This window comes from Taudactylus pleione, unplaced genomic scaffold (genome assembly GCF_031769625.1).
Source record: "Taudactylus pleione unplaced genomic scaffold, aTauple2 ptg000788l, whole genome shotgun sequence".
NCBI lineage: Eukaryota > Metazoa > Chordata > Amphibia > Anura > Myobatrachidae > Taudactylus > Taudactylus pleione.
Window position 1 is genome coordinate 6,685,819 of NW_028285190.1, and position 26,355 is coordinate 6,712,173.

The 26,355-nt window shown below is 42.4% G+C and overlaps 1 protein-coding gene across 3 annotated transcripts in view; it reads right to left on the minus strand.

The window, feature by feature from the left end:
* OSBPL3 (oxysterol binding protein like 3) overlaps nt 1–26,355 on the minus strand; it is a 204,927-nt gene that overhangs the window by 56,308 nt on the left and 122,264 nt on the right. For all 3 annotated transcript variants that reach the window (XM_088457858.1, XM_088457859.1, XM_088457857.1), the window contains 8 exons: nt 18,318–18,434; nt 14,963–15,016; nt 13,459–13,572; nt 10,278–10,445; nt 5,832–5,958; nt 5,123–5,226; nt 3,158–3,253; nt 1,641–1,794 (listed from right to left, as the gene is read on the minus strand). In XM_088457858.1, coding sequence (XP_088313984.1) covers nt 1,641–1,794; nt 3,158–3,253; nt 5,123–5,226; nt 5,832–5,958; nt 10,278–10,445; nt 13,459–13,572; nt 14,963–15,016; nt 18,318–18,434 — 934 coding nt within the window. The remainder of the gene's footprint in view (nt 1–1,640; nt 1,795–3,157; nt 3,254–5,122; nt 5,227–5,831; nt 5,959–10,277; nt 10,446–13,458; nt 13,573–14,962; nt 15,017–18,317; nt 18,435–26,355) is intronic.

A 26,355-nucleotide genomic window follows, 5' to 3' on the forward strand; every position in this document is an offset into this window, starting at 1 on the left:
GGCCCATATACAGTGCCTCCAGTAATAGTACCCAGTAGTAGTCCCCCCTATACAGTGCCCCCAGTAGTAGTCCCCCCTATACAGTGCTTCCAGTTGTGGCCACCCCTATACAGTGCTCCCAGTAGTGGCCACCCCAATACAGTAGCGGGCACCCCCCCCATAAAGTGCCCCAGTAGCGGCCACCCCCTATTTCAGTGCCCCCCCCCCCCCCTGTAGTGCCAGGCTTATCCACACACACAGAACAAAAAAAAAATTCTACTTGCCTGGTCCCCGCTTCCTGACACGACCGCCGCTGTCAGAGTCTCGGCCCGCTCTTCTCCTGCATGGGAGAGACGTCATGACATATGACGTCTCTCCCGTCACATGTTGCGGGGGGAGCCGGAACATGGAGCTCATGAGTGAGCTCCAGCCGGCTCCCTCCGCGGACGACGCAGCAGCTAATGAGAGTCTGTCTGACTCTCATTAGCTGGCTGCTATTACAAACACACAGCCGCAGCTGGCGGCTGTCTGTTTGTAAACTGTGTAGGGCAGACCGATCTCACTGCGGTCTGCCCTACACTTGTGGGGCCGAGGGACTTGTCCACCCCTTGGCTACTGGTGGCACTGACGGGCGGTGCCCCCCCTTTGGTCGGCGCCCCTGGCAAGTGCCATTCTGGCCAATGGGTAGATACGCCCCTGACTGAAGTTAGTTGTAACGTATTACATACTATAGTGAACGGGATAGTCAATCCACAAATTTATAAAATGCAAAAGCACCTTCACACCAAACATAGTTAAAGTCACTCAGACATATTCTTCAGTTCTACTGCGGAGTTCAAGATTACAGGAATGTAACAGATAAAGTACCAACTAATCAGCTCCTGTCACTTTACAGGCTGTTTTCGAAAAATGACAATTAGGAGCTGATTAGTTGGTACTTTATCTCCATCCAGTTTCTCTTTCCAAGGCTTAGTACATAATCCACAAATGTTGCCTTAACATCTTTTTTTTTTTTTTTTTTTTTTTTTTTAGAAAAGACCTCTATAATCTATCATACATTTTTATTAGTCTGTAAACTAGAAGTATATATTTATAGAATGCTATATTATACTATGACTCCTTCCATGAAACCTGCAGATCTACTCTATTAACATCGCATCAAGATGCGAATCCACACTTCCATCACAAGTCAGTCACTCACTGAACCCAAGGCTGTCAGAACGGAGGGATGTGTGTCAATGGGGGAAGGTAAGGGGATGCAGGTGGATAACGCAGAGAGCAGAGTGTAATGCACTGTTCTTTTAAGCATTGCAGGTGTCAATGACGACACAATGTAAAAAAAAAAAACTGACACTGCCAGAAGAAAGCGCCACTGCTGAGAAAAACTACAGAAGAGCACAGATATAATAATACAGAAACAAAAGTATGTTTAATTTATAACAGAACAACAGGATGGACCGATGGGGACGTATTTCATTAGCTATGAGGCGCATAAAATGAGCAAGCGGCACTTGGCGATTTAGAGACGATGTAACAAAATTCGATCTTATACCCCCCTCCCAAACCTAAAAACATTTTGACGCCTCTGGTTGAACCATAACACATGTGCTGCCAGCTTAGTGATGTAATCGTCTTGAATCTTGGGAGTTGGGTCCTCTCACCTTTGTGTGTAATATGACACAAATCGTCCTGCATCTTTAAGAACTCTGAGCTGTCTGAACCGCTGGAGTATTGCTTCTCCTCTGTATAATCTATGGTAGACAAATTAGGGTTGGAAGCATGCAATCGCACATTCCCTGAAATCGTTGATGGCACCTGAAAAACATAGCGGCTGATTAGCAAAACAGAGCATGAGATTTAGCGGATTGATTTATTGCTCTTGCCTTGTCCGACAGAAAGTCCAATACTTTATATGGATGTCTGGCATGAAAATGAAAACTAGAAGATTACAAAACACAATGGAGACAGAACACATTGTATAGCCTGAATTTGTATGTATCATGTTACCCCATATTTCTGTAATTGTCTAGTGCTCTGTTGACTGTTCTCAGGAGCAACCGAACAACAAAACCGCAATTCTAATCTCTACTACACCTGATAATTCTCTGTGAACACTGAAGATTGTAGCACAAGGCTATTCACATTTTCCAGACCAGATCTACAGCAAGGAGGTACAACCGGTGGTTTTTCAGCTGTTGTTTTGTCTCTAAATAGGTTCTTAATCTGACAAAGTAATTTGTCAGATTAAGTTTGGCAATTAACCAACACAAAATGAGCTACAAACATACTACTGGGGTTGTCTGGTGCAGTGATTTCTGGATTTGAAGCAGTGTCACAAGCAAGATTTCTAGAGGGGGACTACCAAATGCTTGATTTTAGACTGTGGCCAGTCCATGAAGAAGGCATAATTAGCACTTAACTAGCTATAATATACGTCATACAAAGTGTATTGTGCGTCATAATTCCAGCATAAACAGGACCAGCGATCACAGTAAGCCATTAAATGTGACAGTACTAACTAGGGCCACCCTGCCTGAGCTGAATGTTTTATTTCAGATGTGGGCATCATTGGAGCAAGTCTTGGAGTCTGGGGGAGCAGGACAAGAATCTAGCACTGCCCTGGACATATATGTAAACATTGGTCATTGGTCTCGTTATGCACTGGATAGTGTATTATTATATAGTATTAATAATTAACCCTATTGATGGTCTATGGCAGTGCATCCCTAACAGTACATGTTTTCCAGATCTCCTAGTTAGTGCACAGGTGTATTTATTACTGGCTGACACATGTTAGAAGATTATTTAATTTGTGGTACTGAGAAGAAAATGTATCACTAGTAAAATTATATTGTAATACTATTTTTATTGTGGTCATGGTGTGTGCTGGAGAGGGGGTTTCCAGGCAACTGTCACAGAAATTTGGTGATGGTAATGGAGTACAATAGTTTATGTAGAATACATGGGTGGTTCAGGAATATGATAAGTTTGTGCCTGAAGAGGTAAGTGTTCAGGAAATGTTGGAGGGATTGGGGGCTAGAAGTCTTGTTTTGTGAGGGAAAGCAATCCCCAGAGTGGGTGCAGCCTGGACAGGCCCGAAAAGTCTGAAAGGATACATTTGTAAAGGTCTTGGGTGTAATTCCAAAATACTTCAGATTTAATTTTGCGTGCGCACTACCTGTAGGGAACCTTTAGAGTCTTTATTCATTCCTTTTGTCCGCCACTTCCTCCTGTGTGTTCCTTTCTCTTTCTTGGGACTTTCAAGGGCACCAACCTGGCAAAAAAAACATTTGCATCAGTTAATAACTCGTATTTTCTTTATAAGCTGCTTCAGGAGACTCTTCCTCTCTCACAATTCTCAGGGTAGTGCTATAAAGAGGTGGCAGGAGAATATTTCTAATCTAATGAGCTGCCGCCAAATGCACCAGGGCTGATGGTTTTTACTTTGTGACATGTGGGAAATTGTATTACTGCAGGCAGTGTCGGACTGGGGCATGAAGGGCCCACTAGGTGAATGCAGTGGTAAGGGCCCATGCTTAAGGGGAGTGGTCATCCACCAGAGGGGGTGTGGCTAGTCACCACAGACACTTGGCTAACCATTAAGCAAATCTTGATGTAGTCTCTATAGAAGGGATCCAAACCCCCATGATGGTCAGTGGTCTTGCACCATAAAATAACTGACCATCTAATAAAGAGTCAATCTAAAATTTGAGTTCTGGAACCTGACATCTAGAAGAGAGGGGTGGGCCCACAGGTAGTGGGGCCCACCGGGGATTTCCCCTGTAGCCCTGTGGGCCAGTCCAACCCTGACTGCAGAGATCGAACCCCACTGTTAGTTATGAAGCAAGCAGTGTGCAGACAAGGTGTTCTTCTGCTGGATAACTGAACATACTACTATACTATAGTATAAGTAGAAAGACATTGCCTACACACCAGCGGATCCTCCCAAGAAAACACCTACCCAATTACACATGGACAGTGACCTGGATGAGATCTCACTATTCACTTCCAAAGGGTCAGGTCACTTCCAGCATCAGTGAGGCCCACAAGGACGCTCAGAAGATGAGGCCAATAGTGGTCAACCATATTTACCACCATGTCTGATAATGATCCTGTCAATTTCGGAAGGATTATTGTCAGGCATCATACTGCTATTAAGTGCACACTCAGTAATTTACAGCAGGGGTGGACAAATAGGCGGTCCCCCAGCTGTTGTTGAACTACAAATCCCAGCATGCATTGCAAGATTTTTATCATGGCCAGATAGCAAAACTGTTGCAGGGCATGCTGGGATGTGTCGTTTTACAACATCTGGGGGGCCGCTTATTGCCCACCCCTAATTTACAGGGTTGATTGGCTTATATTCCTTATATATAGCCTGTGTGCGACCAACATAAGGTGGCAGCTGTGGTTTATTGTGTGTATACAGAAAGATTCAATAAGAATGCGTGCCTAGAACAAACAGTAAATATATATCCGTATAACTGTATTATTGATTTATGAGAAAATATAACTGTATTTTTCCTTCCAGGCATAAGGATCTCTCATTTCTCTTGTGAAATATAAAAGCCAACCAATGTTTGTTAACCAGCTGATCAATACAAAAACAGGTGATGAATGACAAATATAACGTGCAGGGCTTCATGTGCGTATAATTAGCAGCTAATCCTTTATATACGCAACGTGACTGCAGCTGTCCAGGGCTGTTTTAATAATTGGACAATAAAGAGGGTATTTGCCCCAGCGTATCAGCACATAGCGGTGGTCACTGTATAGGATATCGCTCAGCCAATTGTTGTCCTAGGAAAACAGTAATCCGCATATATTGAAAGCAATGATTTTGATGATCATGCATCTTATCAACCCTACTTGTATACGGACGCGGCATTCGACTGACTTCCTTATGCTACTGTGTATGCCGCAGGTCTGTGCATCTGCATGTGGAGGACAATCCTGCCCAAGGTAAGTCTGAACCAAGCGTCTGAATTCTGCCTGCACGCTACAATTGAGCACGGAAGCCTACCTCATTTATCACCACTACTTTATTTCAGTGTTTCCTGTAACAGTGTTAAGGCCTTAACATGTGAAATCATTGTTCATTCGACCAAAACACATGCTGACACAAGTAGTGCTCTTGGAATACCTGGATGGCGTTTATTGCAGGCGCTGAGTACGTCCTGTGGAGGACCTCCATATTTTGAAGCAGTTGACTTATTTCCACCAAATAGCTGTGACATTGAGAAAGGTCTGTGGGAACATAGGATATTACTGCTGTAGCATTAGCTCTGACATAACTAAAGTACAAATCCATTAGAGCTAATTTGCCTACTAGCTGCGAAAAAAAAAAATCAGCCAGGACCATTGTTTCACGAAGGGCTTTCAGACAAGGTGAAGATCAAGTCCAGAAATGAAAGTGATATGACCGCGTCATAAGGTTAGTAGTAACCTACCAAAATGATTCCCTAGGGTAAGTAATATTGGGGCAGATGTATGAAGCTCTGGGAAGTGATAAAGTGCAGAGTGATAAACGACCAACCAATCAGCTCCCAACTGTAATTTTTCAAACACAGCCTGTAACGTGACAGTTGGGAGATGATTGGTTGGTCGTTTATCACTCTGCACTTTATCACTTCCCAGAGCTTCATACATCTGCCCCATTTGATGTGCTACAACTTACCATGCACAACTGGAGAAGCGTTTATTGAATGGTGCCAAGGTTACTGCTAGGTATGCAGCTTTCCAACCCACAAAAGTGAACAACATGAATATTAACCACCCATTATGCTAAATATCAATTATTCATAGTCCTTCAGTTGTTAGGCGCCACGACCAGCCGCATTGTAGAAAGTTACCTTTAGCACATTTTTCCATATCAGCATTAGACTGGAGCCAGGCTGGGACTTTGGTGTCATTATTTAAGCAGGAAAAGTTTAGGCCGCCTGCCAGCTTCAGTGAATTCTGCCTGGCGAAGTGAGTTTCCTGTGAAAGTAAGCAGGGAGCCGCTCATTAATGCATTCAGGTTTACGTGAGGCTTGAAGATGACTGTACAATGTGCTAATTAGTTATACAAACATATACATAAAAGAGAGGAATGATAAAGGCACAAAAGCATCACAAACAGCTGTGAAATAGCCAAATTAGTACTATGATAAAGGAAGAAAACTGTGTCAGATCACTGAAATGTGCAGAGAGCTAGTCACAGTTCTGACAATTCAAAACCACAGCCTCAAACTCTGCCAGCAGCACAAACAGCAAAGGCCATTGTCTAACACACAATAAAAATTCTCAGAAAAACTGCAGATAAGACATGAAAATTAATTGGACTAATTGATGATTTGACACAAAAAGAGCAGGATAGCCGACATACAGTACTACAAGCCCCAGAACACCACTCCTGAGAAAGGAAAGCCATGCACAGTATATATGCCGTTGTATGTGACAGCATTGCATAAACAATTGTACAGAGGCCGTGCCAGCACATCACATGGGGGCAAAGCCACAATTGCCAATGATTACAGCAATGCCTGAGCCACCTTGAGGATGCTCCGGGGAGCTATAAGGGCAGCGGTGTGACAGTCTGAAGCGTGCTAAGGATGCTCCAGACTACACTACTGCATAGATCCTGGCTGTCGGGTGCCATTCTAGGCACCCAGCTAAGCCAGATGAGGCTAGCAGAGAAAAGCTCAGAGGGCCAGACCAAATGATTCCACTGTTTCTTATACGGCCCCCGGGCCTGAGGTTCCCCATCCCTGGTCTAGTCAACTAACAATAAAGGAAACTGTACGGAATGGCACCATGTATAGTAGAAACTCCCGTGTATAGTATAGGATAAGGCCTGTCAGACCCACAATGGCTTTTTTCGACTGTACAAAAGTACAATTTCACAATCTTGCAGCACAGCAAATACAGAGGGGGTACAATATTCATACTGTGGCACGGGCATTGCAGGCCTGAAACGTTTCATGGCGGCCCTGAGAGCAAATTACTCAGTCAACAAAAAAGGGAAGATGTTCTCTAAAGGTCATAATGAATTTATGAACAAGGAGAAGAATAAGTTTCCCACTGGGTGAATAATGGCTAAAGAATATTATCATCATTATTTCACAATGATTAGAGTTCATTACCAAATGACATGTAAATTCCAATAAACCCTTTTACTCTTAGTACACATAGATGGCGATAAAATGAATGGAGATCAAGTACCAGCCAATCAGCTCCTATCTGCCATGTCACAGGCTGTGTTTGAAAAATGACAGTTAGGAGCTGGTTGGGTGGGACTGTATCACCGGCCACTTTCTCTCCATCCAAGGTTTAGTAAATAGACCCAACAGTTTCCGCAAAAATATGCACTATACATTTAAAGGTATGAAATAGTTTCTCCATTCACACAACAGTTAAATGAAAGAGTTGCACTGAACGGGGGATTTACTTTAGAGTGGATTTTCAGCGTGCGCAGCTGACACCGAATGGTTTAAAAGGCACTGCTGCCGCAAGTGCTCAGTATGTGGGGTGCCGATGTGGGAGACTAATTAAACGTGGAGCAGATCCTATTTAAAAATGCTTTCAAATGGGAGAGTGTTCTCAGAAAAGCGGCCAGTTACAGAAAAGACTTGGCAATGCACCGGAATTCTGCAGGATGCCAGCCAGCCAGCTTAGTGGGGACCCTGCGTGTACAGCATGTGAGGCTGACATCAGATGCGGATGAGAATAAGACAACTGCATAAATACATAAACAGGAATTTAAACAAAGTACAGGTGGAGGGATCTAAGTAGATCAAGATGACACTACTTAACACTTATTGATTAACAATGAAAGCAGAATGCCCAGCAATGCACAGGAGGCAGAATTATTTTTTTAAAATCAATGAGGAATTTTCCCAAGTACATAATGAAATACAGCAGCAAATAAATGGAGTGTACGCACAGCGAATATCTAAGTGAATATAAATACAGAATAAGTCTATGGCTAGACCAGTCCTACAGTTTGGTAGTGGCTTATCGCCAATACCAATATACGATTTATAGGGTTGTCTCGTCTCTATTGAAGCAGTAAAATCTTACATAACAAAGTCACTGTAGCATGGTTATTATGGAGGTGAAATGTGTGATGAAAGTAGCTTCAAATAAAATATCTGAAATAAGAAAACATTGCGGATATGACTTTATCTGAATCACCAGCCATATACATCTATAACACACATCTGCGTATTTCTAACATAATGTGCGTGTTTCTTCATATTCATTTATTAACTCTTCAGCAGGTTCTTATAACTGAATCTACTGATAGATTATATAGGGGGAGATGTATGAAACCTAAAGGGAGATAAAGTGGAGAAGCTCTCATAGCAAGAACTTAGGAGCTGATTGGTTGCAGGGGCAAACGCAGGGTTTTTAAGGGGTTCTCCATATTATATATATATATATATATATATACATACATATACACATACCACACACACACACACACACACGTATATGTGAGATACACCCCCGTTTTTAGTCACGCTGTTGGCGAGCCCAGCAAACCTAACCTCCCCCCCAAGTGCCTAACCCTAACCCCCCCCTTTCCCCGCTGCCTAAACCTAAGTCCCCCCGGGGAGGTGCCTATCCCTAAGTCCCCCCAGGGGGTGCCTAACCCTAACCCTCCCTCCCCCTAGCCTGACCCTAACCCTCCCGGACGGGTGCCTAACCCTAAGTCCCCCCCAGGTGCCCTAAACCTAACCCTCCCCCCCGCGGCTGTCGGCTCGCATGCCGGGCGCCGGTCTCCCAGCGTCGGGGAAATTACAGGCGTCTAGATATAGACGCCGGTCATTTATCCCACGCTGGGATAAAGCAGTCGGGAAGCCGGCTGTCGGGATTCCGGCAGCCGGCTTCCCAATTGTATAGCTTTGAAATCCAGAACCACATAAAATACATTGAAAAAGAAAGATTCACATAATACTTCACACACTTCAGCTCCTCCATGTGTCATTGCAGCCCCCCTCATGCCACGGCAACAACCCTCATGTGTCACTTCTGCCCCCCCCACCCGAGTTATCTCAACAGTCCCTCTCTGCCCCCATAGGCATGAACGCAGGAATCATCCCCCAGCTCTCAGGCTATAGTGCCCATTATGCAGTGCCCCCTGCATTTGTGCCCCTTATGCAGTGCCCCCTGCAGTTTTGCCTCATATGCAGGGCCCCCTAAAGTACTGCCCCTTATGCAGTACTCCCTAAAGTAGTGCCCCTCATGCAGTACCCAGTATTTACCTCACCATGCTGGCCCCCGCTCCCGCAGTACCGCTGCCTCTGACTGGATCTGTCTAGATTCAGCAGGCTTGCAGGGCAGGCTTTTTACATCACGAGTGACATCATAACGTCACCTGCGCAGTGCATCACTGGGAACGCTGGCCTCTGAAGCGATCGGAGGCTTCTTTAGAGGCCAGCGTTCACAGTTGCAGGGAGCAGCATTAGAAAGCAGGGGTCAGAGGCAGAGCGCTGTCTCAGTCTCTGAAAAAAAAAAATTGGTTCTTCAGGGGGGTTTCTATGTACTCAGAAAGCCCCCCTGGGTGCGCTAGTGGGTTGCCTTGGGCAACTTCTCCATTTTATCTCTCTTGAAGTTTTGATAAATCTCCCCCTATGTACCCCAAGTCTGACACTGGTCATAAAGTCTACTAAGCAGAAAGTCCATGTGTGACAGGCAGGCAGCATTAATCTACAAGACCAAAGAAATAAACATGTAGCGATGCGTCATGTATCACCAATCCACACATGAATACACACGGAAATGGCTTAAATGCAGCCTGCAATCAATAGCCCTCACGCTGTTATTGATGTGTGCAGACAGACCCGCATCATCTCCCTTGTTAATAAAACAAGACTACAAGGTTGTTGACAACCTCACATGTATTTCTGTCAGCAATGAAAGCAGCGAGGATTAGAAATGGGGGTAGGATCCATAGAATCCTATATTCCATACAATGAGCAAACTATATAAACAGTAATAACAATACACTGAAAGGAGTGAGTAGGTACAGGCAGACATTTCAGTGCCTAAACCTGATGAATGCTATGGTCTAATCTTAAGTGAATGAGGTTTCAATAAACCTAATTGTGTGACAAATTATCCATTAATGCTTAATTTGTTTGTCATTAACGTTTATTCTGTCCTTGATTTTAAATGCTGAAAGCCCCACACTCACATACAATGAATAAATGAAATGTACACTACCAGTAATTGTTACTCTTAAGAAAAGCCAGATACAAAATTGAGAGAGGGTCTGAGGTTTGCGCGACAATCAAAAACTCTGCGCCGATTACCTGCGGAGCTGAAATGGGATCAAAACTGGAAGCAGACTCTGTGGTTGAGAGCAATGGGTAAAACTGAGTATTCATATCATGTGGAAACACGGATATTTCATTCTGACGGTACAGCCGGTGGTCACGGAGCTTCATCACCCACTCCTCAAATACCTCTGAAGATTTCACCTGCAGAACAACAAGGAATTTGGCTACTTAACTTTTTTTTTTTTACAGTTTAAATATATTAACCGGTATGTAAGGACATGGTAAAGTTTATATTTCTAGTACAATACATCCACTTTCCTCTGCAAGGAGCAGCTTACGGCCATAACTTGGTACTCACTGGGCAGGATTCCTGGGACAAGACCCCTGTCACTATAAGGTGGAGTTACTGTATTCTACAAATCTAAGGACTGTTCGAGTCCTTCTTTAATATTATAATCATACGTTTGAGACAGAAATCTGGGACACCACTGTTACCCAAATGTGCCTTGACAATAAAATATACTCAATAATACAGAAAAATATTTAGCATTTTCCAGGAACTGGATGTGTAGGAAAATAAGCATTACAGGTTACTGACTGCCAGTTATAAAAAAAACAGAGAACACTAAAAAAAAAAACACAAGGCCAGCAAATACCACTTAGAAAGCATTGCAAGTGTGACTAGATCCATACAATCATTGCAATATTTTAGGGACAAATATATATAGAAAATTTAAAAAATCTTAAATGGGAAACAAAAATGCGGACTTCAAGGTATACAATGTTAGGATAGGAAAGGAAATCTCTGAAATGATACCAAAGGTACAAGAGCCTGTTTGTGTAATGGACCAGCCAACAAAAACATACTTCAGACTTTAGGGGAGTTCTCCCAGGAGAGTAGAAGACCCTCCCATGTCACACCCACTTCTCCAGTGAAAACGGCAGGATCATGACGCAATGCGCTGAGAATGACTTCTTCATGGCCCTTCCTCAGGTAGCGTAATGCTACCTGCGGCAATGCCTCGTGCTGTTCACCTGCCACCTGGACCTTCCCAGATCTCCTGGAAATCATCTCAAAAGCAAGCAGGCAAGTTTGATCTAAAAGAATCTCAAATGTTTTTGCTACAACCCTCTTTAAAAGCCATCTGAGCATGTTAGCTAAAGGGCAGACAGGGAGACTAACTTTTTGTTTGTCCACCTGACCAGGACCATAAGCTGAGTGACAATATTCATGTGTACACTAGGTAAGAAGGGGACAGTACATGATTTGCACATGATCAGTTAGTTGCTCAGATAGCTCTGAAAGCAGGTACAGTAGCTACAGCAGGGATGATATAATGCAGGAGACAGACACTTAAAAATGTACTGCTGACTTTTGCCGAATATCAGAACAGCTCTGATTATTTACAAAGGGTCTTGAATGTTGCTGACTTAACACAAATTAAAATTTGCAATAAATTACCTGCAATACATGATAATGTATGCTGGGCAATGTAAGCCTTTTTTGGACACTCTTTGTCAACTTACACTTTATCAGTGACAAAGCTAAAGCTATTGAAGGGGTCATGGGCGCTACAGAGCCAGGTAGTGATGCCACACTACTCTCCCGAGGACTCCTGCTCTGGCAGTGGCTGCCACTACCCTCCCAAGGTTCCCTGCTCTGGCACTGCCACTACCCTTCCAAGGTTCCCTGCTCTGGCACTGCCACTACCCTCCCAAGGTTCCCTGCTCTGGCACTGCCACTACCCTCCCAAGGTTCCCTGCTCTGGCACTGCCATTACCCTCCCAAGGTTCCCTGCTCTGGCACTGCAACTACCCTCCCAAAGTTCCCTGTTCTGGCACTGCCACTAGCCTCCCAAGGTTCCCTGCTCTGGCACTGCCACTACCCTCCCAAGGTTCCCTGCTCTGGCACTGCCACTACCCTCCCTAGTTTCCCTGCTCTGGCACTGCCACTACCCTCCCAAGGCTCCCTGCTCTGGCACTGCCACTACCCTCCCAAGGTTCCCTGCTCTGGCACTGCCACTACCCTTCCAAGGTTCCCTGCTCTGGCACTGCCACTATCCTCCCAAGGTTCCCTGCTCTGGCACTGCCACTACCCTCCCAAGGTTCCCTGCTCTGGCACTGCCACTACCCTCCCAAGGTTCCCTGCTCTGGCACTGCCACTACCCTCCCAAGGTTCCCTGCTCTGGCACTGCGACTACTCTCCCAAAGTTCCCAGCTCTGGCACTTCCACTACCCTCACAAGGTTCCCTGCTCTGGCACTGCCACTACCCTCCCAAGGTTCCCTGCTCTGGCAATGTTACTACCCTCCTGCTCTGTCAATGTCCCGCTATCTATTCGAAGCCCCCTGTGCTCTGGCAATACCACACTACCTTACTATGGCCATAAGCAAGAATATCATGGTATATTCCAGCAAAAGCAGAAACATAAAAATTATTTAAGAGAATAGTTTTGTCTGTCTATTATTGTTTAAAAATATATTCTGTATTGTGTTTTTGTGACCCTTTATTTGTTCTCCTTTTTGTGCTAAATTGTATTCTGATTGACCATTTAAAATAAAGAATTATAAAAAAAAAGAAAGAATACTAATGCAATTCATAATGGACATTTCAAAGTCAATAAGTGTTGAGTTTCATTTCATCAGTAGTCAGCAGGCAGAATTTGCTATATGCCGTCAAGGCAAGCTGGTAGCTTCACAACCAGAGGAGAGCCCCCTCCCCAATAAAACAAGAATAGCCAAACACTCAATGAAATAGCTGATTAGAGACTTGCTGATAAGTACAAAACAAATGCCATGGTGATAGTCATCCCAAACACACAAGGAAAGAGACTTCAAGTAAGGCACAAGCAGGCTCTAGACTTAAGCTGGGTACACACCTAAAAGATATATCTGCAGATGACTGTTGTTCATACACACTGAACAACCATCATCCGTCATCTGGTCCCGCTGGTGGGAGTCGCATCACACGCGCCCCCCTCCCCGTGGCCTCTGCGCAAGTGCACAGGCAGGAGGTGCAGCACAGCCGACAGGGATAGGTCTGTGAACGACATCATTCACGAACGTATTGCTGGTGCACACTGGCCGACGGGCACACGATACATTAACCGATTGGCCAATATATCTTCCAGTGAAATACAGCTTAAGGCCTGTATTTCCACTAAGAATGTATAATATATAATGAGCCTACGGGTTTTATAAAGTATGTGAGATTACCTTGAGATGGTATATATGTTCCTCTGTATCCAGATCAATGCAATGAGTTGACTTCTTAACGGACATCACAGAAAGGCCGACATCAATGCATCCGTGCAGCTTTCCTTTCTCCATCTGTAAGGACACAGACCCAGATGGAATAAACAAATATACACAAAACCTTCATAGTCAGCAGCGACTTCCATCAAGCAGACGTTTCAGTCCAGTCCAGGTTTTAAGGATATCCATTCTTGGGCACAGGTGACTTACGGTCTGATTCAGTATGGATCGCAACTGCGATTGCAATAGCTATTACGCACCCAGTCTCACTGCGAAGACATGCTAGTCCACTGTGATCGCTATGCCATCGCAGCACAACATGAGGACGCCCACCTTACCTTACACACATCCGTAATACTTATCAAGACTGCTAAACCATTGGTAACAGAGTACAATTGCTCCTGCAACGGCACTCAAACGCACTGGCACGCCTGCGTTTCGCTAATAACCACCCCCCCACCACCCTCAAACGGTACATCCTGTCAATCACTCTGCGATGGGTCTGCGTGGTGACTGCGATCGCAGTGCAGATCGCAGTGGAGTGTTCATGCACTGCGATGCATACGCAGTACACTACAATCGCCCAGTTGCTTGTGTAATTGCAGTTGCGATCCAAGCTGAATCATGCCCTTAATTAGCACCGGAGTCAATTTGATTTAACCATCTGCACGCAAGCATGGATATCCTTAAACCCTGGACTGTAATGGCAGAGTTTGGAAAACTTTGCTATAGAGGGTAACATAAAATGTATTAATTTACAAAACAATGTGTTGTATATATATATTATTGAGTTGTGTTTACTTAGACAATCTTTGTTAAAACGATCTACACAATATAAAATGTACAAAAATAAAGGTTATGGATTTTATACTGTAAGTGAAGTATTTCACAATGGCTCCAACACAAATGCTCATCAAACATTAAACTTAATTGCAGACATTTGCTATATGGTAATTTACCCCACTATCACAAGCACCCACGTACTACCTATTTCACTCATGTTCCTACTCTATTGTTCAAGTCTATTCAAAACCAGTTTCTAATTGCTTTCCCTGTATTGTATATACCAGTTTGTATACCCTGTACGCTACCTACATTGTTACATGTAATGTAACACACTGGCTGACTGCACATCATTTACTAACCTGACAACCTGTAACACCTCCTCTGCTCGGAAGGATACTGTAAATAGTAACAACGTCGTCTGTGCTCAAACATTGTATTATTGTATTGTGTGTCTGTGAATGGCTTGTATTTCCTATCCAATCTCTGCTAGGTCTGCTATCCTATTTATATTCTCCTATAGGTATTGTGACATATTAAGGACTATTCTGTACAGCACAGCTACATATACAGTAGATAATTAATGCTTACATAAAGGATACAATAATGACCTTCATTTGCAACTTATTTGTTACCATGGCTACATAATAGATATTATCTGAAAAATAAAAATGCAACTTACTTCAGTCACACCCTTGGCATACTTCAAGATCCCTTTGTCCAGATAGAAGTATCTCTAAAGAGAATAGAAAAGGAAATACATGTCCAGTGCCATCTTTAGCCTGTTATGTATACGGCATACAGTAGTCCCCTGTATATTCTGCTATCATGAAGATAAGAAGCAGCCTAGAATTGCAGCTTGATAGTCAAATACATTTTGACTGGAAACCCACTTCCATATCTTCTTGTTTATTGAAGTCTGTTTGTGACCGAATTATCACATGTACGTAGAATATATAAAGTCTGCCTAGGTTTATTGTGGCTCTCTTTTATATTGTATGGGCGGAATTTCAAGGCAGCATGGGACAAAAGTTTTATAATTCAATTGTTAGTAGTGGCCCTGGTTATAGTACACACTAAACGGCCATCATCTGTGGGTCCCGCCGACCAGGGGGCGTGTCCCGGTGGGCGGGGGGCATATCCCGCCCCCCTCCTTGCGGCTGCCGCTCTGTGTGTACGGGCATTCTGCAGACCGCCCGTACACACCTGCCGATGGACAGACATTTCTGCAGACATAACTGTCCATCGGCTGTGCAGCACAGCCAATGCGATATGTCGGTGAACGCAGGCATTCACCGACATATCCCAGGTACACACTGCCCAACGGGCAGCAGATACATTGGCCGATCAATTGATCGGCCAATGTATCTGTCAGTGTGTACCCATCTTAAGTCAGGGAGTGAGTTCAAGTAATGAGACGTAATCTTGGTATCACCTGCGTACAGGTTGTTGAAGTTTTCACGGTAAGCAGCGTTGGAATAACCTTTGTCAATTGTAATTTACTATGTGTTGTCACCATGAGGTTGTAGTTAAATAGTTATTTTATTATGCCTTTATGGTACAGCAAACTGGATATATACTAGATTATTATGCAGCCATTGCGAAAAACTACAATCTTTTGTACAGCCGGTATATATACTTTGAAATGTATAGCTTATGTTTTATGCTTGTTTCGTGTGCATATTAAATAGCATGAAAAACACAAGCAGCAGGCAGTCGATTGTGGTTATTGAAGAGGTAGGCTGGAAATGCCAGGTTATGCATACCACATACGCCAGGGGTGTGTCAGTGACGATTAGGAAAATGCAGATGTCTGCTTTATGAATGCTAAGACTGACCCTCGGGGTCATTATGTGTCTCTCTCTCTTGCAAAATATAACAAAGAGAAATGACATCAGCAAGTTTATATATACATGTATATCATATATACGGGATAGCTCATACACCCCGAGGGATATTTGCGCCCTCCTCAGTACAGGGTAAGTTAAGGTTAGATTCAACAGCTGTGGAAAGTAAATCTGTACTGGTTTCAACAATCACCCTGCAGCCAATGTGACAGAACAGTAATAATATGATGGTGGCGACAATAACAACAATAAATAATAGATCCTCCAGCGTCTGTGTGTAATGTCGCTAAGGCATACCTGAGAGGAATGTTAATTAGCTAAATAAATAGTATTACATTTATTTACAAGCAGCATGGAACTGGCAGGGTGTTATCTTATACCAAATCACCAACCATGGCAGATAAATGGTAGTCATAAAAAGTCATAAAAGCTATAATTACTTTCCTTAATGCAGAGATTTTATTGACCAAAGGGAAGAGACAGGTTCTTTACTAGCCCATATTGCTAGAAGGCAGGATGCACTACACCCATATAACCATATTATAGACCATATATATTCCGAATTCTATTCTCTTGCATAAATTAGCTATGGAGGACCACAATACAATTGGGGAAATTAAAGACTCTAGGACCTTCTGGCATTCCCTTAGAGATATACAAGCTGTGTGGGGAGGGCATAGTAGTTTTTTGAGGTTCTGATGGAGGGACTTCACCCGATTCAATGCATAATGCAGCATTACCGTCTTACTGAAGCCTGTCCAAATTCCATATTACTGGGAGCCACACACCCATCTCTTTATTGGATTCTGACATCAAAACATTAGCAACTATGTTGAAGTTATTTTCTTATTATACGGATGTCACCCACTAATTCTGGAAACAGAGCCATCCCTACCCATAGACACAGTACAGTACAGTAGGTGCAACTATGGAAAGTTTTACAGAGGCTTCATCTTGGAATACATCAAAGACCACACATTTTATACAGATGCCCAGGGGCCAAAGTCAGGGAAAGTTACTTCTCATATGACTTCTGTCTCCAATGCGGAACCCAACAGAGCTGTCAAATTACCAACGCGTTTGTTCTATCTATATCTCTATATCTATCTACCTATTGTAATAAGTCCACTATAATTCATATTTTTGAACGTGATTTTTGGCTAGAAAAGTAACAATATATGCAGATGACACCAGCACAGCTTTTTAGTTAATAGATTATTTTCACTAATTTGCCAAAGTCACACAGTGGTCCAGATACACTCCAGAGTTAGACACCGATGCATAAAAAAAATACCAATGCAAGTGACACAGCTAATGACAGGTACATATGGGTCTCCATGTGGGTCTACTCATAGGGACGCATACATGCGCTTACAGTACTGTCTCCTCCCTCCACCATTCCGCCTCCGCAGCTGCCAACCAATCAGCATACACATGGGAGCATAAACTTGTTTAATGAGCTGTATATACAGCTCAGGGAGAGCCCAAAAGACTCAGATTAAAGAGCCACTTGATCCAAGGCTAAGGTTTCCTAAGTTTTAGGATTTCAATATAGCGACTACTCTTGGAATTATGAGAAGCAGACTTTTATTTCTGGCTTGTAAAACATGTCCAGAAATGGGAGACCCCTGGTGCCTAATATCTTGGTCACTGGAAATCCTCATTTACTAGTAATATAAAGTTAGATAAATGAGAACACTACTATAAAAATAAACCACTAGTGCACAGTGCAATTTGGGGTCTGTAGATAGGATACCTTTACACCTCAATCCCTAAATAACTGAAATATGGTCCAATATACTCTAAGCAGATACTGTAACATATAGGGGGATATTTATCAAAGCGTGGAGAGATAAATTAACAACCAATAAGCATCAAACCGTCATTTTTCAAACACAGCCTGTAAAATGACAGGAGCTGATTGGTTGGTACTTTATCTCTCTCCAAGCTTTGAAAAATATCCCCCATAGGGACATATATAATGTTTGTTATTCATTTCAGTTTTTTTTTTATTAATTTGGGCATCACGTGATATAAAGGCAATAATAATTTGCAATATAATTATATACATACGAACCAACGCATCCTGTACGTCCTTCATCCCAACTGCATTTATTTGCATAGGTTTGTAAAAACATGAGAAAAAGAAGGTAAATGAGACAAAAATATAGAAAAAAAATATTCACATACCTTGTGCCAGCCTTTGAGGGGCCATTTTCTCTTCTTAAGCAGGAAACCTTCCAGTTTCTGTGGTTCCAGGGTACAACTAGTGCTTCCCCTCAGGCCTTCTACAATTTCCCAGCTATCCTGTTGAAAACTGATAAATGTTAACATACGGTACATCCTTCCAATGTCACATGTATATACACCAGTCACCGTGTAACATGACTAATCACCATACAGAAATTAAGTCTCACACACAATTTAAATGACAACATCTGGACTCAAACAAGGAAATATCATATCCAGACACAGAGATTATGCAAAGATGAATTGCATAATTGGTAGCAAAATATAACAGGATGCTGCAATTGTCAGTGAAATTCAATATGATATAACTTCTCTCTTATAAGTTTTTGCAATATTTAATAAAAGACTTACCTGCTGGAGCCTGTTGTGCATTCGTGGGTATAACAAATATTTCTACTCTACAGAACACACTCTTGCTGAGACTAATTTGGCATTTCTATTAACAACTGTACTATACATACTTTAAATGAAGAGGATCATAAAATATTCATGATTATTTAGAACAAACATCTTTTATGTTCGAACGCTGTGCTGCCACACAAAGTAACAGATGATTATTTGTGAGCTCATATACTATGACGATTGGACATTTGACAAGAACGCATCAATTCGTAACAGGCTGGAGGAAAAAAAACAAACCACCAAACATCTTTACAAAGTGCTTCTGTAAAATAAAAATACAGCACGCGAGACCATTTATTTTCAAATGAAAGTGAACGCTGTCACCTGACTAAAAACGCAGCCTTTAAATCAAGCAGTGATACGACTAGAAAGATCACTCCAGTCTGACATGGGGTTTCACCAAAAGTATAAAATAAAAAGAAAGCTGATTCTTATCCAAGTAAGCCACTTCAGTGTGGGATAGACTTGTCACAGATATGGCAGCGTGCGATAAGCACATTTTAAATTTTTCACTGAATAGAGCTGTTCTGACATTAAAGGAAAGAAACACAAGTGTACAACTGAGTAAATCATGGGTACATGTAGCTCCTGTTCCTGTAAGTCTATTCAAATACAGCTGTAGATTCGGATATCAGCAGTTAAGATTTCTTAAAACATTCTACTAGTGTAAAGGGGAGTGTACACACTGTGCAATAATCGGACCGGACAGCCAATTCTTAGCTGCCCGCTCCGATTATTGTACAGTGTGTACACAGGACCCGGGGTCGATGATTGGACTGCAGCACGATATATGCCACCAATGGTGAGCGGATATTGTGCTGTATACGGTATGTTGTGTGTACCGAGACTGTTCCGACATAGTGCATTTAAAACGTCACCTAAACAACCTTTAGGGACATTTATTGTTCACATAGGAACTATAATTGAGTAGCATGTACACTAGAAATCTGATGTTCATAGAACAGATTCAGGTCTCGGAGAGAAGAAATGATCCAATTTTGTTATCTGTCGAGTGTGTACCTATCTTATACTGAATCAAAAAGTCTGAAGTGAATGAGCAGAGAGAATGTGAGTATGCAATCTACAAGATTAATAGAATGAAACAAAGAAAAATAATTGTGAATTTTCGAAAAGTTTAAATAAAAGTTAGACATTAACAATAAGCAGAGAATAACATATGAATCAAAGGAGCAGAAGGCAGATCAGATCTCTGTAAATCCAGGAGCCATAAAATGGGCTGTTCTACGCTTGCCGCTTATACAAAAAGGGAAAATATTTGGTTAGATCAAGTATGATAACAGACTCTGTACTGGAGGTTAAATTCAGGAATCTACACAAAGACTGATCTGTCAATTAAAAATGTATAGTAGTAAAAATGTTTGAAGCTTAATTAGGAAAACGTTTTGGACATTATAAGTAAAGAGAAGAGTAAGGGAACAAGCCACTATAAATGAGAAGCAATTAATACTGCTAAAAAAAAAAAAAAGACAAGGATGAATAGCGAATGAACTAGAAGTGCACCTGGAACTAGAATTTTTCAAATGTATTATAAAATAACATGGAAAAAATACACCCAGCAGCTAGAACACTGAAACCACCTGCCTAATACTGTGCAGGTTCCCCTTGTGCCACCGAAACAGGTCTGACCCGTCAAGGCATGGACTCCACAAGACCTCTGAAGGTGTGCAGTGGTATCTAGCAGCAAAACGTTAGCAGCAGATCCTGTAAGTGCTGTAAGTTGTGAGATGGGGTTTCCATGGCCCGGACTTGGTTTTCCAGCACATCCCACAGATGCTCAAAAGGATTGAGATCCAGGGGAATTTGGAGGCCAAGTCAACGCCTTGAAATTTGTCATGTGCCACAAACCATTCCTGAACAAATGTTGCAATGTGGCCAGGCACATTATCCTGCTGGAAGAGGCTACTGCTATCAGGGTATACCTTTGCCATGAAGGGGTGTACTTGGTCTCCAACAGTGTTTAGGTAGGTGGTACGTGACAAGTGACATGAATGCCAGGACACAACGTTTCCTAGCAGAATATTGCCCAAAGCATCACACTGGCTCTGCTTGCTTGCCTTCTTCCCATAGTGTATACTGGTGCCATCTCTTCCCCAGGTAAATAACGCACCCGGCTGTTCGCATGATGTAAAAGAAAATTTGATTCATCAGCCCAAGCTACCTATCTCCACTGCTTCATGATCCAGTTCTGAAGCTCACTTGCCCATTGTATGCACTTTCCACGGTAGACAGGGGTTAGTAAGGGCACTCTGACCAGTTACTGACTATGCAGCCTCATACGCAGCAAACAGCGATGCACTTTGTGGCCAGACAACCTTATATCACAACAAAAGTTAGAGGTAGGTAGGCACACAGGCTTCCATTATATAGTAGTGTCTAATTTATTTACCAGTGTCATGGGATCACAGTATATTGATCAGGCTTAATTGCCTAGATACATACATAGATATGAGAAGGACAGTGGTCCTCCCAAAAGTAATGAAACATTGATATAGATTATCCGAAAAAATATAGAACCCTATTTGCTGGGGGCACTCTTTACATTCGGTAAAACTTAAACTGTTATTTTTGATTATAGTACTTACAAACCAACAAACAACAAATAAATTACAATCACAGTAAAGGCTGGTTCCCATTACTATTATATTTACTGGAATCCTCAAAGGGCTGCACAACCTGTTATTGCAGAAAAATAATGTTAATGTGCCATGATGAGCCTATAAGCTATGAAGTATATCACTTTTACCTTAGGCTTATAGTGACAAGGGAAACCATAAACGGTCTGGCAACAGTGTGGTTTAAGTGGATACAATGAATTAATAATCGCGCAATATAACACCTCATTACCAGCTGGTTGAGTAAATTTGCAATTATAGCAAAAGTTCTATTCTTGTGGTCTCACCTATTTGAGATGATTTCCATCATTCAGTGATAATGCCTCTGGGATAGAAACAGACGCAAGCTGCGATGCAATGTTCGTTCTGACACCTTTCTATCATAGCCAACACTAATGGTGCGTACACACTGGGCGATTAAAGTGGACGACTGAACGATAACGATATCGTTATCGTTCAGTCGTCCACTTTATCATCCATTTTTAACACAAAAAAGATGAACGATGACGACGACACGCGTTCCCGCGGGTCGTTCGTCATCATCGTTCATCGCGCTGACATGCAGGCCAACCTGACGACCTCGTCAGGTTACTGCATGTCAGGGAATGGGTGAGAGCCCGGCGCTGAACGATATCGCTAATTATATCGTTCAGCGGCTGTGCTCAATGTCATGAACGACATTGAGCACAGCCTGCCGGGGACACACTAGACGATATCGCTCAGGGAGCATATCGTCTAGTGTGTATGCACCTTTAGTTTTCTGCAATTGTTAAAGTAGCTCTTCTGTGGGACAGGACCAGACGGGCTAGCCTTCGCTCCCCACGAGCATCAATGAGCCTTGGGCGCCCACCACCCTGTTGCCGGTTCACTGGTTGTCCTTTGTTAGACCACTTTTGGTAGGTACTAATCACTACATAATGGAAACACCCCATAAGCCCTGACGTTTGGAGATGCTCTGACCTAGTCGTCTAGCCATCACGATTTGGCCATGTCAAAGTCGCTCAGATCCTTACACGTGCCCAATTTTCCTGTTTCCAACACATCAACTGACTGATCACTTGCTGCCTACAGTCAAGTGCATAAATATTGGGACATTGACAGAATTTTCATATTTTGGCCTCTGTTCACCACCACAATGGATTTGAAATGAAACAAACAAGATATGCTTTAACTGCAGACTTTCAGATTTAATTTGAGGGTAATTACATCCAAATCAGGTGAACGGTGTAGGAATTACAACGGTTTCTATATATGCCTCGCACTTTTTAAGGGGCCAAAAGTAATGGGACAAACTAAACAATCCTAAATCTAACTTTCACTTTTTAATACTTTGTTGCAAGATAATTAAGGTTATTTCCTTCACCCGTCATTGGTTTATGTCATGTTATGGCTGATGGATGTATGTTGCAGATTTTATCAACTGCAGAATAGAAGATTGTCGAATTACAATTTGCCCCTCTGACTCCTTCCACATTTGTCACCACATAGCTAAGCAGAGGTTTGTTACACCCCTTTTACATCGCAGCTTGCTGCTCGGTGTAAAAAGGAGCCAGGGTTGGATTCCCAGGACAAATGACCTAGCAATCCAACCCGGGTAGCTTGCAGGGTTTAATATGGGAACGACCCATGTAACCCTGCAGTGTAAAAAGGTAACCCAGGTCGTCCGACGTAGGTCACGTTTACAGCAAGGGGAGATCCGGATTTCCCGGCGTTTGGATATTATGTAATCTCCAAGTGCTGGCTGATGAGTTTCACTGCACAAGGGTGCAGTGTGAACGGCACCGACCCAGGAATAACCCAGGTCCGTGCCATATTGCTTAAGGGGTCTGTCATGGGGCTGACCTAATTTGGAACCATGTTCCAAATCCCTGGTCAGACCTGGGACTTAGGTGTAAAAGGGGTTTTAATGTCAGTGGCATGTGAGAGACAGAATATTTGCTGAGTTGATAAATATTGGTAGATAAGAGAAGAAAAAGTATTATGAAGTAAAATCTCACTTGTGGGACAGTATAATGCAAAGGGGATAACATGAATATTCATTCTTGTGCTAAAATTCAGTTGCAACTTCAATTACAGTACTTTGTATCAGCTTATGGGGGATGAGCTGTGGGTACAGTGAGTGTATTGGGGTCACTATAATTTAGCGTCATGGAGGAGTTTTGATTTATGGTTGTGAACAGCAAAATATTACCCTTTCTTGTTATTGTTTTTCCTGTCATAATGTGTTTAATACAATTGATAAGAAAGCCATGAGTCATTATTATGCCTCTTTCCTTGCCTAACACTGTGACCTCTACTTGCTGCAGATCTGTTACTGTCTGATATACACTCACAACATAAACGGCATTGATTGATTCCTGCGAATAATAACAGAAGTCTCTGTAGTACAACTCTACTTTGACGGAAAGAGAAGGAAGCTTCTGGCAGTAGAACGTAGTGTGGGCAGTCGGGAATATGTGAGCAGTCTATTGATTGTAGAGAGGCTTTCCTGTCCTCATATAACCACCAGGAAGTTATCTGCAATATGCAGTCTGTACCATCAGTCAATACCATAAAGACAATGAGGGAACGTTCAGCTTCCCTTCAAGCTCCTGTCTTCTGCTTGGTCAGCTTGTCAACTGCAGCAGCTGTGCCCCGGGTCTCGCCCTACAGCATCTACATATTGCTTAACAATGCCAACATTATTTCCCAAAAAATAAGTGTTAGAATACTGCCTGAGATAGGAGACCAATTTTGGTAACCCCTTGGACGACTGAACTGACATGATCTTATTAAAACATGAAAACAAAACTCAGAAGATTATCCTATTTCCCTATGGGTCACAAGGTTCATAGGTCATCTTTCATCTCTGACTGAATCTCATGTGACACTAATACCCCTCTCAGATATAAACCCCGGCTTTAACCCTGGACACTTAACATGGTTTGAAGCCGGGGTTTCAGTACTTACCCCTTTTCACACCTGGGTGATGGTCCCAGGTTATTCCCAGGTCGTCACTCTTCACGCCAGACCCAGGTCTTCCGTCTAACAGTGGACTCTTGGAGATGATACCACCTCCAAGTGCTACTGTACCCGCAAATCAGGTCTTTTTAGGCATGACCCGGGTCATCAAAGACTTGGGTTTCACCTATAAGTCGGGGCACTGACCCGGGTTGCAAGTCCTAGGAATAATCCTGGTCGATTGCAGGGCCTCAGACCTGGGACTCTGACCAGGGTAATGTTTGACCAGACATAGCCAAGACCCAGATCGATGCGCATGCACAGGGAAAAACCCGGGTTTTTGGTGTATATCTAAAATGGGTATAATAGTTTGGCCTATGTTCAGAAGTTATACTTTGGGAAATAGTAACAATAGAAAGGTATCAAGCCGATCATTTAATCCTGAAAGATTTAAGGATTCTCAAGTCACCATCTTTCAACAGCTCTAATGAAGAATTTTAAAGAAATGGGGATCGTATCCTGCAATGTTTTTCATTTTCCTTAATGGAGCTTATAATTAATGAAAGAAAGGCAGATCTTGTAAAATATAATAACCAGATAAAATCCCTAGAAAAATCTTATTTGAGTCTGCCATATCCAAATATTCAGAAATACGGAATATTCCGAAATACAGATTTTTTTTTTTAGCATGACTGAGATAGTGAAACCTTTGCTTTCTGATGGTTCAATGTACACAAACTTTGTTTAAGGCACAAAATTGTAAAAAATATTCTATAATATCACCTTTAGGCTGTGTGTATATGGTGTATATGAAACAAATATAATCTGTGTTTAGATTTGGGTCCCATTCCCAAGATATTTCATTATGGTATGCAAATATTCCAAAATACTGAAAGATCCAATATTCAAAATACCCCTGGTCCCAACCATTGTGGATAAGGAAGACTAACCCTGAATGATCATCCCCTTTAAAGATTTAGAGGATGTAAAAACTGCTGAGGACCAAATAATAGAGAAAAAATACAAGGGTATTGAAAAAAAAAAAAAAAAGATTTAATTTGAGGGTAATTACATCCAAATCAGGTGAACGGTGTAGGAATTACAGCGGTTTCTATATGTGCCTCCCACTTTTTAAGGGGCCAAAAGTAATGGGACAAACTAAACAATCCTAAATCTAACTTTCACTTTTTAATACTTTGTTTCGAATCCTTTGCAGGCAATTACAGCCTGAAGTCTGGAACGCATAGACATCACCAGACGCTGGGTTTCATCCCTGGTGATGCTCTGCCAGGCCTCTACTGCAAATGTCTTCAGTTCCTGCTTGTTCTTGGGGCATTTTCCCTTCAGTTTTGTCTTCATCAAGTGAAATGCATGCTCAATCGGATTCAGGTCAGGGGATTGACTTGGCCATTGCATAACATTCCACTTTTTAGCCTTAAAAAACTCTTTGGTTGCTTTTGCAGTATGCTTCGGGTCATTGTCCATCTGCACTGTGAAGCGCTGTCCAAAGAGTTCTGAAGCATTTGACTGAATATGAGCATATAATATTGCCCAAAACACTTCAGAATTCATTCTGATGCTTTTGTCAGCAGTCATATCATCAATAAATACAAGGGAACCAGTTCCATTGGCAGCCATACATGCCCACGCCATGACACTACCATCACCATGCTTCACTGATGAGGTGGTATGTTTTGGATCATGAGCAGTTCCTTTCCTTCTCCATACTCTTCTCTTCCAGTCACTCTGGTACAAATTGATCTTTGTCTCATCTGTCCATAGGATGTTGTTCCAGAACTGTAATGGCTTTTTTAGATGTTGTTTGGCAAACTCTAATCTGGTCTTCCTGTTTTTGTGGCTCACCAATGGTTTACATCTTGTGGTGAACCCTCTATATTCACTGTTGTGAAGTCTTCTCTTGCTTGTTAACTTTGACACACATACACCTACCTCCTGGAGAGTGTTCTTGATTTGGCCAACTGTTGTGAAGGGGTTTTTCTTCA